The sequence below is a fragment of the Bombina bombina genome, chromosome 8 (genome assembly GCF_027579735.1).
Source record: "Bombina bombina isolate aBomBom1 chromosome 8, aBomBom1.pri, whole genome shotgun sequence".
Lineage (NCBI taxonomy): Eukaryota > Metazoa > Chordata > Amphibia > Anura > Bombinatoridae > Bombina > Bombina bombina.
In genome coordinates, this window is record NC_069506.1 from 22,232,214 (window position 1) to 22,250,896 (window position 18,683).

At 37.4% G+C, this 18,683-nt stretch overlaps 1 protein-coding gene across 1 annotated transcript in view; it reads left to right on the forward strand.

Annotated features, from left to right (window-relative positions):
* Window positions 1-18,683, forward strand: part of EPHA8 (EPH receptor A8) — a 261,148-nt gene that overhangs the window by 16,885 nt on the left and 225,580 nt on the right. The window contains 2 exon segments of the mRNA XM_053690913.1: window positions 4,142-4,206; window positions 8,706-8,710. Coding sequence (XP_053546888.1) covers window positions 4,142-4,206; window positions 8,706-8,710 — 70 coding nt within the window.

Here is an 18,683-nt window from a genome sequence, read left to right on the forward strand (position 1 = left end):
TATTGAAAGGATCTTAAAAGTTGTATACCTTTTTTAGTAAACCGGTTACAATATATTCTCTCTATATATATATATTTTAGGTTTAATATATTTTATAGAAATATATTGTTTTTTATATTATGCTTATCCTCTTGTTTTATGTGGTTCTGTTATTATAAATTGGCATAGACCCTCAATAAATTATATTTTATAAATCAATTAAAAAATTGCACTTTATCCATCACATATTTATAAGTTTTAATAATATATTAAATATATCGAGTCTATTAAAGTGTAGATATTGATATCTTATATATGCTTAACACCTTTATAGGGCACATAATTCAATTAATCTGTTTAACCCACTTTTCTCTCATATATACAATTAGAAAATATATATATATATTTATATACATTACTTTTATCCAGCAGCTTTTTAAGCGCTTCTCCTATATTTTCTTTTCTTTTTTTTTCTAAATTATATTGAGAGGTTTGGATATCACCTCCCTAAATAGGAGATAGCTAGACTGGCCCAAGAGTTGTAGACATATTCTTTTACTTTTTATAAAATGGGCTGGCATATAAGATGACATTTCTTACTGAAAAAGATATTCAAGAGAAGGAAGAAATACATGTAAGATTATATTGAATCAAACATCAATTCAAATTTTAAAATCCTTGTCTAAAATATTGCACTGTGTGTCCTAATGTCAGCATCAATGTTTATCTTTAATACTAATTTCACATATACATACTTTCAAAGTATAATACACAATGTAACAAATGGCACTTACAAGTTCTGATGAGTGATCAATGACACAAGTATCGAGCAATTTGATTCGTTAGTGATAGTTTAAAATGTATATTTGAATCAGATTGGCAGATGTCATAAATCATGCGATTATGCATATTCCAATCAAAAGTGGTTGAAAACTTCACTAGTGTGTGGGTTATTTAGGAGTTTGAGTCATAATTGGTGCGAAAAGTGTTGCGTAAAATTTGGTGCAAAGTGGAGAGTGGGACTTGTATTACATGGCTTAAACATGGTGCACATACATTTTCCCCTAAAAATAAAAATGACGTTAGCTATATTATGTTGTGTATTTATTTCATTTTTATCTCTATATCTATTAGTGCGACAAGTTTGGGGCAAAATTTTTCAAAAAATTTGGAGAAATAATATTGTCCCCTTGCTTTGTAATGAGAGACAAAGATGTGACATTGTCCATAATTAGTAATGTATTTTTCATTTTTATCCCTATATCTACTAGTGCACCAAATGTGGAGCAATAATATTGTTTGATTTAGAAAGGGTATACAATGTTAATAGAGTTTCTAATTTAATTTTATTATGTAATATGCTTCATTCTCTTGCAGCATCGAACATAACCTTTCTGTGTTTTCAGACCATTTATTTCTATAGCATCCACGGCCTCAAGGTACGCTGTGTCGGAATAGACGCGAGCGTACCTGTTAAATGTTTGATAAATTGGGAAAATGGTCAAATAGAGTCAAATGTGAATTCGAAACATCTGTAATGACACAAGCATCGATCTGCGTCGGATTGAGATCGCAGGAGCGTATATTTCGTCACACATTTCAACATTTGACGATCTTGATGCTTTTATAACTACGGCGGATCAATCTCGATGCGGGATTCAAGCGTATTTTCAGTTGACACTTTGATAAATATGCCCCAAAATGTGCACAGTCTTTTTATATTAACACTTTTTGAGTCACCAGCTCCTACTGAGCATGTGCAAAGGGCGGCATTACACAAGCATTTCCCCAGAAATGCTTGTGCAATGATAAATGCTGACAGTGTATGCTGTCAGCATTTATCGATGGTGACATGATCCGCTACAGCGGATCATATCCACCCGACATTTGATAAATCTACCCTTAAGTGCTATTGAATTGGTGCAGGGTTTTCAGAATCGTTAGTGTTCATACTGATATAAAATATGCATTTGTGTCCAGTGGGAAGTCAAACATAAAATTGTTGGTGCATAGTGAGTACTTTCAATTAACACTACGTCCCAAATCGCATACTGCTTCATGCTCGCTACTGGACCACAGTTTCACGGATAACCAGCTTCCAGCCTTTTGATCAAGGAAGCATCTTTCTTTGCCGCTATTGGCTGCATCACAAAATGCTTTCTGGGAGATGTAGTTTTCTCCCTACTTATCAAATTGCACACATGATTATGGCAGTGGCTGGTTCGAATCTAATTCAATTTAAATAGATGATTTGTGGGGCGCATTAAACATTTTAAACAGACACAAATGGCCCACATGCCACACATTTGAGACACCTGAGATAGAGCATGCAACTTTAGGAGACTTTTCAATGTACCTCTAATATTAAAGGGACAGTCAACACCGGTATTGTTGTTGTTTTAAAAGATAGATAATCCCTTTATTACCCAGTCCCCAGTTTTGCATAACCAACACAGTTATAATAATATACTTTTTACCTTTGTGATTACCTTGTATCTAAGCACCTTCTGACAGCCCCCTGATCACATGACATTTTATTTATTATCTATTGACTTTCATTTTAGCCAATTAGTGCAGTGTCACAATTCACGGGCCTGAGCACAATGTTATATATATGTTTTACATGAACTAGCTCTCCCCTGTTGTGAAAAGCAAATAAAAAAACGTGATAAAAGGCGGCCTTCAAGGGCGTAGAAATTATCATATGACCATTCTTAGGTTAAGTTTTCAACTAAGAATACCAAGAGAACAAAGCAAAAATGGTGATAAAAGTAAATTGGAAAGTTGTTTAAAATTACATGCCCTATTTGAAACATGAAAGTTTTTTTGGACTTGACTGTCCCTTTAAATGTATTTTCTTCTCTTGGTTCCCAGAATTTTGTGTTACACCACTGATGATGCTTTTATGATTACTTCTCTTTAATTTAAAAGTCTCATACTTATGATGATTATCTACTCCAGCTCTCTGAGTCTTAGTTTTCCTGTCGGGTAGTGAGTGATCTTAATGATAATATAACTGCAGTTTGGGGAAATATTCCCTAGTAGAAACATATGAGTTATTCTTCATTCTGTCCTCAAAATATAATTGTATCCAAGTATCATTTCAGTCAGAGCTAACGGCCCCTTTGTGTGGAATGTCTGTCTGTTGTAAAGCTGTGTTTCTGATTTATACGCAACAAACAGGCGCTTTTAATGCCCAACCCAGTACTGACCCCCACATGGGGAAGTATCTCAAAGCTACATGAGCAGTGACTCAAAAAAAGATAAATGGTTGTAATAATTATTCTGGCAATAACAAGGGTTATTTTTTTAATGATTCTAGCTGAAGCTTCCCAGTTGCAACTGCTCTATTCTGTACATTGTGGGCAAACACTCATTTGAACATATTCAGCTAGACTCTCAATCTCTCAGGCGCATGTGCTTACACTCATCTTGACCCACTCATCAAATTTTAAACTCCTATTTTTAATCTGAATTGCTGCAGACCGGGGCCTCCAAACTAAAATTAACCATAACTGTAACTTGCCCCAATGCATTTAACCCTAGTAAGTACCTTCCCTAGCACAATTAACTATAACCTTCACAAACTTGGCCCACTAACATGACCACTCCTTTAAACCAAACTCCCCAAATAATCCCCCCTTATATTAAACCCCAATTTGTCCCCTATATGTGATCCCCTTCTCCAATTTAATGCCCTCCAACAACTTTAAAAATACCCATTTTGCTTACCTTAATATCCAGTGGTGGAATTGCTTTCATCAGCCTCCTCCAGTTATTCAGCAACAGGTCCTTTTCATGCCATGTTCTGTTTAAAGAATCAGTGGTTAATTAGATTAATCAGAATTATGGATATGAGTATTAATTGTCAACATTTTGTCCATGTTAAAAAATATGCTCATTCACAAATTTTCCTGCCCTTCTGCTAAGGAGGTTGTGATATTTATTTTTACACTGTAACATTATTTTGGTTGCTTTTAAATAAGAAATATTAGCAGCAAGGGGTCAGTATTTGTGCAACTGGGCGGGTGATGCTGTTGGCTGACTTGTGACTTTTTTGTAATGTGTCCTTATTTCTGAATTGGGTGGTAATGAAATAATTGAGATAACCTGGTGTTAGCATATTACACATTTCTTAAAATATGTTTTTCTTTGTTTTCAGTGAACTTATTAAATACTGCAACAATTCCAGGAGACTGGGGCTGGCTCACATATCCTCCACATGGGGTGAGTAACTTGCAATAGAATGTTTTTAATATTCACATCTCTTAAACATACATGTACTTTACATATTGTTTTTTTGTAGCGTTTACACAAACAGCAAATGTAAATTTTAAAGAAAATAACATTTCAGAAAAATAAAAGATTTGAACAAGGGCATTCTCGGTAGAGTGGGCATATGTGCTTTTTGGGTTATGGAAGTAAATGTTTATTGTGTTGTTTTTTTAACTTGAATTTATGGAGCAGAAATCATTTGAATCTGTTTGGTGTCATCCAATATTGTGGGGGGAAATGTCAGCGTGTTTTGCCTATGAGCAAGACCAATGTTCTATGTCAAAACATTTTATGGCACTCATTAATAATTTGAAAAGCGTTGTCTATGGATTATCAAGTCCATTTAGTTGTGGAAATAGATAGCTGAAAAATGTCCTCATAAATGTGTTGTTAGGTATCAAAAATGTGCATTGTGATCAGCCAAACAGGACTAACATGCGTTAAAGGGATATGAAATCCAAAAAATGTTACTTCCATTATAAAATCTGGATGTTTCCCATGGTATTCTTTGTTGAATGAATACCTATGTAGGTGTCTAGAGCACTACATGGCAGGAAATAGTGCTCTTACAAATAGATAACCTTCTTCCAAAACTGCTACCATATAGTGCTCCAGACAAATGTATGCTCCTGAGCCTACCTCCCTGCTTTTTAGGAAAAGATAACAAAGAAAAAAGAATTTAAATTAAAAGTAAATTAGTAAGTTAAATGCTGCCGACAAACAATACAAATGAAATGATTGTGAGTGTATCAACAGTGAAAAGGGCTTTTAGCACACTGATAATTATCAAACAAGAGATAGTTATAAACCTCACAGTTAGTTAGGGTCATTAATGGAAAATAGCATAATGAATAAGAATGTACCTTTAAGATCAAGAAAAAGGAATTGAAGCATGTAACATGTTTTATAAAATACATCAATGTGCTTGGCTGTTAGAGATTTAAAACATTTCATTTTTATTTTTACTCTTCCTATCTAAAAGCCCCGGTGAAAACAATCAACAATTAATAAAAGTTCATTCCTCCAGCTGACAATGAGCTCCATCCTATATAGGTCATTAAACTGTAGTGAGTATGAGAAAATGTTATAACAACAATATGATACTCACAAAATTATTATTTAGCGGCAGTTTACTAGGTGGGGGACAAGTAAACAATGACTGATCAATGTGACCATCTGGCAAGGAATTTCTTAGCTTTGTTGATAAGATGTTCATATCTATATTACATAAGTTAAAACCCATTAAAACTAGCTTTGACTCCCCCGGCACCAGTTAATTCTAACCAGGACCCCTAACTGCCATTATATGACGCCTAATTTAAATAAGCCTAATTTCAACCACAACCAGAAAATATCCTAACGCTGCCCTAACCATTTGATATTCCCCCTCAACCTTTAGCTGTAATGCCAATTTCCATCCTTCCCCACCACAATATATGAAATGTATCTCATTCCAAACCCCCCTCCACTAAACATAACCCCCTCTTCCCTTCCACAAGCACCTCTCTAACACCTAATAATGCCCAAGTTAATATACAAAATGGCTTTAAAATACAAAAGCACAAAGGCCTTCTGTACCCGCTGTTCCTTATAGGGACACTGAACCCAAATTTTTTTCTTTTGTGATTCAGATAGAGCATGCAATTTTAAGCAACTTTTTAATTTACTACTATTATCAATTTTTTTTCGTTCTCTTGCTATCTTTATTTGAAAAAGATGATATCTAAGCTATATTTGGTTCAGGCTCTGGACAGCACTTGTTTATTGGTGGGTGAATTTATTCACCATTCAGCAAGAACAACCCAAGTTTTTCACCAAAAATGGGCCGGCATCTAAACTTACATTCTTGCATTTCAAATAAAGATACCAAGAGAATGAAGAAAATTTGATAATAGGAGTAAATTAGAAAGTTGCTTAAAATTGCATGCTCTATCTGAATCACGAAAGAAAAAAAAATGTTGGGTTCAGTGGCCCATTTTTAGTTCAGCACCTGGGTAGCTCTTGCTGATTGGTGGCTACATTTAGAAAGAAACAAATTGGGTTTCATATCCCTTTAAGTGCAAAGTCTCTTCAATTACTGTACAAAAAATGTCCTCTTCTCTCACACAGTTACAGATAATTATGGTAATTTATGATTTTGAACAGAGTTCAGGTTTAGTGTCCCTTTAATGCGTTCTGAATTTTTGGGTTAAACATGATAGGTGTTTGAGGAGTTGTGAAGTGGGAGCTAGTATTGTAGTGGTGATTTGCAATGGTGTAATATGTTGCCAGTGGGATGATGTTGGGCAGGTTGCTTAGAGTTAAGGGGGGATATGTAATGGTGGTGTTGTGGTTACATTAGTAGTATCAGGGAGGGGTCCGCCATTATATTTATTAGCTGTAGGGAGTGACTGGGCAGGTTTCTTAGAGTTAAGGGGGGATATGTAATGGTGGTGTTTTGGTTACATTAGTAGTATCAGGGAGGGGTCAGCCATTATATTTATTAGCTGTGGGGAGGGACTGGGTAGGTTGCTTAGAGTTAATGGGGGATATGTAATGGTGGTGTTTTGGTTACATTAGTAGTATCAGGGAGGGGTCAGCCATTATATTTATTAGCTGTGGGGAGGGACTGGGCAGGTTGCTTAGAGTTAAGGGGGGATATGTAATGGTGGTGTTGTGGTTACATTAGTAGTAGCAGGGAGGGGTCAGCCATTATGTTTATTAGCTGTTGGGAGGGACTGGGGAGGTTGCTTAGAGTTAAGGGGAGATATGTAATGGTGGTGTTGTGGTTACATTAGTAGTATCAGGGAGGGGTCCGCCATTATATTTATTAGCTGTCGGCAGGGACTGGGCAGGTTGCTTAGAGTTAAGGGGGTATATGTAATGGTGGGGTTGTGATTGCATTAGTAGTAGCAGGGAGGGGTCAGCCATTATGTTTATTAGTTGTGGGGAGGGACTGGGCAGGTTGCTTAGAGTTAAGGGGGGATATGTAATGGTGGGGTTGTGGTTACATTTATAGAAGCAGGGAGGGGTCAGCCATTATGTTTATTAGCTGTTGGGAGGGACTGGGGAGGTTGCTTAGAGTTAAGAGCGGATATGTAATGTTGAGGTTGTGATTACACCAGTAGTAGCAGGGAAGGGCCAGCCATTATGTTTAATGACTGTGGGGAGGGACTGGGTTAACACAATTTAGAGCTATCGTTGACTTGATCAAGTCAATGCTTTTAGATTCTGCTGCAGCTCACAAGATATTGTCTGTTGTTATCTGTGATTCTGTTCTTTTGGATCCATGTAATTCTATGTTACCTGTGATTTTATGTTCTCTGATCTCTTTTTCTTTGTGCTCAGTGACTTCAACCTCATTGATTATTGTTACATTGCACTGTTAGTGATCAAAACACACAAAGCTACTTTGCTATCATTGATTCAGTTGCCTGAGATCTCTATCAGTCTCTGTCAATTTCATTCTAATAGTTTGGAAGAATCTGTGCTTGTTTATATGATTTGTATGTGTTTCACCATATACACCTAGCAGTTGTGAGTGACGGTATGTGTGTGTGCGTGTAATCTGTGATTGTTTATATGATCTGTATGTGTTTCACCATATACACCTAGCAGTTGTGAGTGACAGTATGTGTGTGTGCGTGTAATCTGTGCTTGTTTATATGATCTGTATGTGTTTCACCATATACACCTAGCAGTTGTGAGTGACAGCATGTGTGTGTGCATGTAATCTGTGATTGTTTATATGATCTGTATGTGTTTCACCATATACACCTAGCAGTTGTGAGTGACGGTATGTGTGTGTGCGTGCAATCTGTGCTTGTTTATATGATATGTATGTGTTTCACCATATACACCTAGCAGTTGTGAGTGACGGTATGTGTGTGTGCGTGTAATCTGTGCTTGTTTATATGATCTGTATGTGTTTCACCATATACACCTAGCAGTTGTGAGTGACGGTATGTGTGTGTGCGTGTAATCTGTGCTTGTTTATATGATCTGTATGTGTTTCACCATATACACCTAGCAGTTGTGAGTGACGGTATGTGTGTGTGTGCGTGTAATCTGTGATTGTTTATATGATCTGTATGTGTTTCACCATATACACCTAGCAGTTGTGAGTGACGGTATGTGTGTGTGCGTGTAATCTGTGATTGTTTATATGATCTGTATGTGTTTCACCATATACACCTAGCAGTTGTGTGTGGCTGTACATGTGTGTGTGTAATCTGTTTGTTTATATGATGTGTATGTATTTTACCATATACACCTAGCAGTTATAAGTGACTGTACATGTGTGTAATCTGTATTTGTTTATATAATATCATGTGTAATCTGTGTTTATGTAATGTGCATGTATTGCCCCGTATACACCTAGCAGCTGTGAGTGACTGTACACGGGTGTGTTTAATCTATGTTTGTTTATATGATGTGTATGTGTTTCACCATATACACCTAGCAGTTGTGAGTGGCTGTACATGTGTGTGTGTGTGTGTAGTCTGTGCTTGTTTATATGATGTGTATGTGTTTCACCATATACACTTAGCAGTTGTGAGTGAGTGTACATGTGTGTGTGTCTTTAATATGTGTTACTTTGTTTATATGATGTGTATGTGTTTCACAATATACACCTAGCAGTTGTGAGTGACTGTATGTGTGTGTGTGTGTAATCTGTGTATGTTTATTTGATATGTATGTATTTCATCATATACACCTAGCAGTTGTGAGTGACTGTACATGTGTGTGTGTAATCTGTATTTGTTTATATGATATGGGTCCAATTTATCAAAGCATCAATCTCGGTGCATTCGCTGGAGCCAATACGCTCGTCAGACAATCCTCATATGACCCCCTTATTAATTAAAAAGTCTGTCAAAAACACGCATGTCAAGTACGGAGCAATAAGCAATGGACTGTTGATAAATAAGAGTCATCGATGTTGCGGATATTCTGTTTTTTCCAACATTATTTATACCATATTATTACTGTTCATTAACAAGCACATTTCTCTAAAGCTAATGTTTTATATTTCATCTGTTAATGTCCAAGAAATAGCCAGATTTATACCTGAACAAACAATAATATCTCATTGTTTTATTTATTTGTTATACAAAAAATGTGATATATGACATTTTCACATAAATTAATGTGTATTTGTATTTCTAGAAATCATGATATGACTATATCATGTTTTTTCTTTTTTTTTAAATGATTATTAATGCTAGAATTTGTACATATATCTTTTGCACATACTGTATATGTATATATATATATATATATATATATATATATTATGTTATTTCAAAAAATTTTCCAAACATATTTACATGTCCCTAAATTTTATTTTGTTCTAAACAATGTTGTCTTTCATATCTCTGTTTATTTATACCACTATATATATATATATATATATTGTAAATATATTATTATTCTGAGGAAGAATAATTGTGAATATAACATGTAATCAGGGTATCATAGGTATTCATTTGCAAACACTGGATATTTTAAGAGCTGGGCTAGTTTCTCTCTGCACCTGTGTAACCCTTCCTGATTGTAGTCTAGTTTGAAACACCACCCCTACACAGGTGTTATAAAATGGGCTGGCATATAAAATTACATTTCTTAATGAAAATGAAATTCAAGAGAAGGAAGAAAAACACTGTAAAGAGGTGATTTTAATTTCTGCTTTATCTGATTCATGACAGTTTAATGTTAGGTGGACTATCCCTTTGAGCTATCATCTTAAGATTAAATTGAATCAAACATCAATCGATTTTTAAAATCATTGTCAAAAATATTACATTGTGTGTCCTAATGTCATCGTCAATGTTGAACTTTAATACTAATTTCACATATACATACTTTCAAAGTATAATACACAATGTAACAAATGGCACTTACAAGTTCTGATGCGTGATTAATGACACAAGTATTGAGCAATTTGATTTGTTAGTGATAGTATAAAATGTATATTTAAATCAGATTGGCTGATGTCATAAATCATGTGATTATGCATTTCCCAATCAAAAGTGGTGGATAATTCCACTAGTTTGTGGGTTGTTTAGGAGTTCGAGCATTGCGTCAAATTTGGTGTGAAGTATTGCGTCAAATTTGATGCAAAATGCAGTGGGACTTGTATTACATGTGTTAAACATGGTGAAATTTGATTGATATAAAAAGGAAGTTAGCTATAGTATGTAATGTATTTATTTCCTTTGTATCCCTATATCTACTAGTCCTGCTGCCAGACAGACATTACCTGTCATTAAAACTACTTTTGAAATGAATCTGTCCCTTGAAATTACATGTGATTATAATATTATTATTTAACATATTATTTAGATACTGAACATGCGTCTTTGTTGTCTGTGTGATTTAGAAAGAGTATACAATTGTAATCAACTTTCTAAATTACATAAATATGTAATATTACATCACACTTTTTAACATTTGACAATGTTGATGCTTTGTTAATTACGGCAGATTTAATTTGCGTCGAATATGACACGGGATTCAAGCGGATTCCATCGTATTATCAGTTGAAGTTTTGATAAATTGGCCCCTTCGTGTGTATATCACTATATACCGCTAGCAGTTGTGAGTAACTGTACATGTTTGTGTGTGTGTGTCCCCGCTGCCTAATGGATTGACTGCTAGCACCCATATTTAATGCTACCTTTAGTTTCAATGACATCTAATTTTCTGCTTATGGCCTCAGCACATTTCTAACAAAAGTTTCTCACCAGGATCAGTCCTCATATTTTTGAGGAGGTTGCGTCTGTGACTAAAAGATCTGACATCAATATGTTGTGATTTTGGCTGATTGTTACACGACGAAGCAGGAAACACCTTGGGGCAATAATTGAGCTGCCTCTAATTTTAATGTTGCTGCAGTTTTGCCGTTAGCTGTATATTGAATTAATGAATCTGCTTTAGATATGCCAGAAGTGTTCTTTTCCTTTTATGTCCTGCTGAGATATATTTAACACAGTTATACCAAATCCACAGTAAACTCTCCTAAAACATTGGTTGTATGATTTTCTTCCTATCTATCTATGTATTTATTTTAGTCTGAATTCCTACTCTCTTAGTTATATTAGGTTTGTGTTTTTACTTTGGTGCTGCTGGATTTAAAGGACAAATATGTCAAAAGGAAACCTTCATTATTCAGATAGAGCCTACATTCTATAATCAGATTTACTTCTTTCTCTTGGTGTTCTTGATAGCATACTGCGGTAGGGTCAGGAGTGTGCACGTGTCTTGACTGTTACATGACAGCAACGTTTGTAACCAGCGCTCAGTTTACTTGTGCTTTTCACTGCTATTGTAAGCGATCTCATGCGCATGAGATAAAGCTGTGCACGAGAAAGCTTACAATAGCGGTGAACATATTGTGCCCCTAATCTGGACACTTCATATCGCCCTAGAATTGTTATTTATATATATGTACTTACTCAATTTTATTGTTTATATTAAATAGAGAAATAAATTAGTTAAAGGGATGTGAAACACAATTTTTTTCTTTCTTTATCCAGAAAGAATTTTAAAAAATGTCCCGGTTTTCTTATGTTATTAATTTTGCTTCATTCTCTTGGTATCCTTTATTGAAGGAGCAGCAATGCACTAATTGAAACTAGCTAAACACATGTGTAAACCAAAAGATAAGAGGTATATTTGTGCAGCCACCAGCTAGCTCCCAGCTCCTGAGCCTACCTAGGTTTGCTTTTCAACAAAGGGTACCAAGAGAATAAAACAAACTAGCTATTAGAAGTTAGTTGGAAATTTGGTTAAAATTGTATGTTCTATCCTAATGATGAAAAGAAAAGTTTGTGTTTTATGTTTCTTTAAAGAAAATCTAACCCAGAACTATTGGTAATGATAATGAGAGATTGAGCAGTAAATGAGCCATCTATGTAAAATAACCATCTTATGTGAGCACCACCTTCACCACAATTATAAAGTAAAGATACTGTGACAATACTATTCTATTCATTTTTCCTTTTACGTTGTTTAATCAAAAGAACTGCCTGGGAAGCTAACACAGAACCAGACTGTTTACATTTGTACGCAGCAGGACATTTAAATCCGATTGTTTTCAATTCCATTTGTATTTTGTGATATTTATCACCATTTATTTGCACCAGACATCAGTAATTTGTTACTGAAAAAGCAGTTATACACATCTCATTAGGAAATGAAACATATATTTGTACTGTATTAGTTCAATTTAAGTAGTATATGCAGTTAAATTCAAGTTTAATTTACGTCCTATGGAATTTGTAAGCACAAATGTAATTATAATCTGTTTTTAACATGGGTATAATGTTATGTGTCCTCTGGCAATCCAGCCATTAGGGACCTGCCCTCTACAAAAAGTTTAGCTGCCCCTAAATTAGAAAAATGCACAGAATGCTCTCGGTTTCTTGTTGAAGCTATAGGGTTAGATTACAAGTGGAGCACAAATTAATGCTCCCGTTTGAGCGTTAATTGCGGTAGAAGTAAGCTGTTTGTGCTCGTCGGGTTGCATTTGTATTATGAGTTGAAAGTAAACTGTTTTCACTCTCGCAGTAACCCAACTAGCGCAAAAATCCAAAGTTAGAATATTGTGTGTGCATTCACGTATTCCCCATAGAAGTCAAAACCCACTCTCTATTGCATATTCTCATTTGTGCTAACCCGAAACCCAAAACCCCTCAATTACTAGTGGGAATATCACTCCTGGCCAGCAGGAGGAGGCAAAGAGCAGCACAGCACAACTGTTAAGTGTCACTCCCCTACCCATAATCCCCAGTCATTCGACCAAAGGGAAATGGAAAAAGAATAACACAAAGGTGTAGAGGTGCCTGAGGTTTAGTAAAAAATAACTGTCTTAATAAGGGGTGGGGTCGTCGACTCTCCATATCCGGAAAGAAAGAAATTTATCAGGTAAGCATACATTTAGTTTTCTCTCCTAAGATATGGAGAGTCCACAATGCCATTCAATTACTAATGGGAACCAATACCCAAGCTAGAGGACACAGAATGAACAGGGAGGTAGAACAAGACAGGCAGACCTAAACAGAAGGCACCACCGCTTGAAGAACCTTTCTCCCAAATGAGGCCTCAGCCGAGGCAAAAGTATCAAATTAGTAAAATTTGGAAAAAGTATGCAGAGAAGACCAGGTTGCAGCCTTGCAAAGCTGTTCCACAGAAGCTTCATCTTTGAAAGCCCAAGAAGAGGAGACAGTCCTAGTGGAATGAGCTGTAATTCTCTCAGGAGGCTGCTGCCCAGCAGTCTCATAAGCAAAGCAGAAGACTGGTGAAAATCCTTAGTCGCCTATAGGTAGAATTTTAGAGCACGCACACAGCCAAGTTGTGAAACAGACGTCTTTATGAGAAGAAGGATTGGGACAAAGATAAGGAACAACAATTTTCCTGATTAATATTTATATCCAAAACCACTTTAGTTAGAATCCCCAAATTTAGTATGAAGATACCGCCTTATCCGCATGAAAGATAAAGTAAGTAGAATCACACTGCAAAGCCGAGAGTTCTGAAACTCTCTAAGCAGAAGAGATAGCAATAAGAAGCAAAACCTTCCAAGATAGCAACTTAATATCTATGGAATGCATTGGCTCAACCGGAGCCTGCTGCAAAACATTAAGAACAAGATTAAGGCTCATAGGAGAAGCAACAGGTTTAAACACAGGCCTGATTCTGACTAGGCCCTGACAAAAAGATTGAACATCTGGCACATCCTCCAGTTGCTTGTGTAAAAAATAGATAATGCAGAAATCTGACCTTTCAGATAACTGACTGACAACCCTTTTCTCCAGACCTTCCTGGAGAAAAGATAAGATTCTAGGAATCCTGACCCTACTGCAAGAGTAGCCCTTAGATTTACACCAATAAAGGTATTTACACCATACCTTATGGTCAATTTTTCAAGTAACAGGCTTGCGAGCCTGGATCATGGTGTCAACGACTGGTTCTAAGCATTCAATCTCCAAGCAGTAAGCTTCAGAGAAATGAGATTTGGAAGGAAGAATGAACCCTGAGTTATCTCCTTCCTCAGAGGAAACCTCCAAGGTGGAAGAGATGACATCATCACTAGGTCTGCATAACAGATCCTGCGAAGCCATGCAGGAGCTATAAGAATTACCGATGCCTCTCTCTGTTTGATACAAGCAATGACTCGTGGAAGGAAAGCAAATGGAGGAAACAGATATGCCAAACTGAAATCCCAAGGAACCACAAGAGCATTTAGCAGTGCGGCCTGCGGACCTCTTGACCTTGAACCGTACCTTGGAAGCTTGGCGTTTTGCTAAGACGCCATCAGATCCAACTCCAGCACCCCCCATTTGAGGGTTAACCTGGAGAACACCTCCGGATGGTGAGCCAACTCCCAGGGATGAAATGTCTGTTTGTAAATCCGCTTTCCAGTTGTCCACTCCAGGAATGTGGATGGCAGATAGACAACAATTGTGACTTCTGCCCACTGAATAATCAGTGCCACCTCCTTCATGGCTAAGTAACTCTGAGTTCCTCGCTGGTGGTTGATATAAGCCACTGAGGTGATGTTGTATGACTGAAACCTGATAAACAAGGGCTAAGGACAATTGAAGCCAAGCCATCAGAGCATTGTAAATCGCTCTCAACTCCAAGATGTTTACAGGGAGAGCAGACTCCTCCTGAGTCCATAGTCCCTGCACAATTAACCAGTCCCAGACTGCTCCCCAGCGTAGCAGGCTGGCGTCTGTGGTCACAATCACCCAGGAAGGTCTCTAGAAGCATGTGCCCTGAGACTGATGGTGCTGAGAAAGCCACAACGGGAGAGAGTCTCTTGTCAACTGGTATAGATCTATCTTCTGAGACAGATCTGAATGGTCTCTGTTCCATTGTCTCAGCATGTATAATTGCAGAGCTCTTAAATGGAATCGAGCAAAGGGAATGATGTCCATGGAAGTGACCATCAGACCAATTACCTCCATACATTGAGCCAATTATGGCCAAACAGTAGAGTCAAGAGAGAGGCAAGAGGAGAGAATTAAGGATTTTTTGACCTCCGTCAGAAAACTTTTCATAGATAGGTAATCTATTATGGTCCCTAAGAAAACCACCCTTGTAGCTAGAACAAGGAAACCATTTTCCAGATTCATTTTCAAAACATGGGAACGTAGAAAAGACAACAAGATATATGTATGAGAGTTGCTTGTTTAAAAAAAGATGGCACCTGAACCAATATGTCGTCCAGGTATGGCACCACTGCAATTCCTCGAGACCTGATCACTGCCAAGAGAGCCACCAGAACCTTTGAGACAATTCTGGGAGCTGTGCAAGGCCAAACGAGAAGAGCCACAAACTGAAAGTGTTTGTCTAGAAAAGGTGAAATATCAGGAATTTGTGATGATCCCTGTGGATGGGAACATGAAGATATGTGTCCTTCAGGTCTATGGTCGTCATGAACTGACCCTCTTGGACCAAAGGAAGAATGGAATGAATGGTTTCCATTTTTAAAGGACGGCAACCTTGAGAAACTTGTAGAGGAACTTTAGGTCCCTCTTTTTGGGACCACAAACAGATTTGAATAGAATCATAGACCCTGTTTCCCTTTCTGGAACTGGAACAATCACTCCCAGGGAGGAAAGGTCCTGAATGCAGTTCAAGAATACCTCTCTTTTTACCTGGTCTGCAGATAATCTTGAGAGGTGAAATCTGGCCCCTGGGAGGGAAAGTTTTGATTCTATTTGTAACTTTGAGATACTATGTCCACGAGCACTCTCAAGTTTGCACCCAGGGCTGTGCATGTTGCAGGGTCATAGGATGTGTACCCGGTCCGGCCTGAGAGTGTTGAACCCACCCATGTTTTGTATATGTTTGGGGAGATTACATAAGCCTGTGCACCCTCCATTTTTTCACAGTTGCTTTTTTTCACAGTTGTTTGATTGTGAGCCTGCATTGTGTGGCTGTTTAGGGACCCAGGTTTATTTGGAAGAAACCTTGACAAGGTACCTGGACTTTTCCCATTTGGCCAGATGCGGTAACTAATTCTTCCATTGCTGCTTTTTATCTTAGTTGAGAGCTTGTGAGTGCGTGCCTTGGACTTTTTCTGTGTGTTATATTAGTTTTTTTTGTAATTTTCCCTGCTTGGGCCTTGCACCCAGGCCTGACTGGGGTTAACTGCCTGTGACTCTGGTGACAGTACAGCTTCCTGAGAGTGCTGGTTTTCACCCAGGGCTGTGCATGTTGCAGGGTCATAGGATGTGTACCTGGTCCGGCCTGAGAGTGCTGACCCCACCCGTGTTTTGTATATATATATATATATATTTGTGTGTCTAAATATGTGTATGTATATGGATTGTAGATGTGGAATTTTGTTGTTTGTCAATAAATGACATTATATTTCAGGCTTAAACCTACTGACACTAACGGCTAGATTTAGAGTTTTGTCGGTAACGACCCGCGTATCTAACGCTGGCTTTTTTCTGGCCGCACCTTTAAAATACTCTGGTATTGAGAGTCCACAGAATGGCTGCAAAAAAGGAGCGTAGAGCATATTTAACGCAACATCAACTCTCGATACCAGAGTTGCTTACGGACGCGGCCAGCCTCAAAAACGTGCTCGTGCACGATTCCCCCATAGGAAACAATGGGGCTGTTTGAGCTGAAAAAAAACCTAACACCTGCAAAAAAGCCGCGTTCAGCTCCTAACGCAGCCCCATTGTTTCCTATGGGGAAACACTTACTACGTCTGCACCTAACACTCTAACATGTACCCCGAGTCTAAACACCCCTAACCTTACACTTATTAACCCCTATTCTGCCGCCCCCGCTATCGCTGACCCCTGCATATTATTATTAACCCCTAATCTGCTGCTCCGTAAACCGCCGCTACTTACATTATCCCTATGTACCCCTAATCTGCTGTCCCTAACACCGCCGACCCCTATATTATATTTATTAACCCCTAATCTGTCGCCCACAACGTCGCCTCCACCTGCCTACACTTATTAACCCCTAATCTGCCGAGCGGACCGCACCGCTATTATAATAAAGTTATTAACCCCTAATCCGCCTCACTAACCCTATAATAAATAGTATTAACCCCTAATCTGCCCTCCCTAACATCGCCGACACCTAACATTCAAACATTAACCCCTAATCTGCCGACTGGAGCTCACCGCTATTCTAATAAATGTATTAACCCCTAAAGCTAAGTCTAACCCTAACACTAACACCCCCCCCTAAATTAAATATAATTTAAATCTAACGAAATTAATTAACTCTTATTAAATAAATTATTCCTATTTAAAGCTTAAATACTTACCTGTAAAATAAATCCTAATATAGCTACAATATAAATTATAATTATATTATAGCTATTTTAGGATTTATATTTATTTTACAGGTAACTTTGTATTTATTTTACCAGGTACAATAGCTATTAAATAGTTAAGAACTATTAATAGCTAAAATAGTTAAAATAATTACAAAATTACCTGTAAAATAAATCTGTTAACCTAAGTTACAATTAAACCTAACACTACACCTATCAATAAAATTAATTAAATAAAATACCAACAATTACCTACAATTAAACCTAACACTACACTATCAATAAATTATTTAAATACAATATCTACAAATAAATACAATGAAATAAATTAACTAAAGTACAAAAAATAAAAAAGAACTAAGTTACAAAAAATAAAAAAATATTTACAAAACAATTTTAAAACTAATTACACCTACTCTAAGCCCCCTAATAAAATAACAAAGCCCCCAAAAATAAAAAAATGCCCTACCCTATTCTAAATTACAAAAGTTCAAAGCTCTTTACCTTACCCAGCCCTGAACAGGGCCCTTTGCGGGGGCATGCCCCAAAGAATTCAGCTCTTTTGCCTGTAAAAAAAAAACATACAAACCCCCCCCCAACATTACAACCCACCACCCACATACCCCTAATCTAACCCAAACCCCCCTTAAATAAACCTAACACTAAGCCCCTAAGATCTTCCTACCTTATCTTCACCCTGCCAGGTTCACCGATCCGTCCTCGGAAGTCTTGATCCAAGCCTCAGAAGTGTTTATCCAAGCCAAAGCAGGGGGCTGAAGAGTGACGTCCATCCTCGGCTGAAGTCTGGATCCAATCGGCGACTGAAGAAATCCATCCTCGGGGCTGAAGTCGGAAGTCCATCATCTGGAGTGAAGTCTTCTATCAAGCCGCATCTTCAATCTTCTTTCTTCTGGAGCGGAGCGGAACCATCTTCTTCCAAGCCGACGCGGAACATCCTCTTCAACCAACGACTAGACGACAAATGACAGTTCCTTTAAATGACATCATCCAAGATGGCGTCCCTCGCCGGATCAGCCAATCGTATTGAACTTGATTCTGATTGCTGATTCCATCAGCCAATCAGAATTTTCCTACCTTAATTCGATTGGCTTATAGAAATCCTATCTTGGAT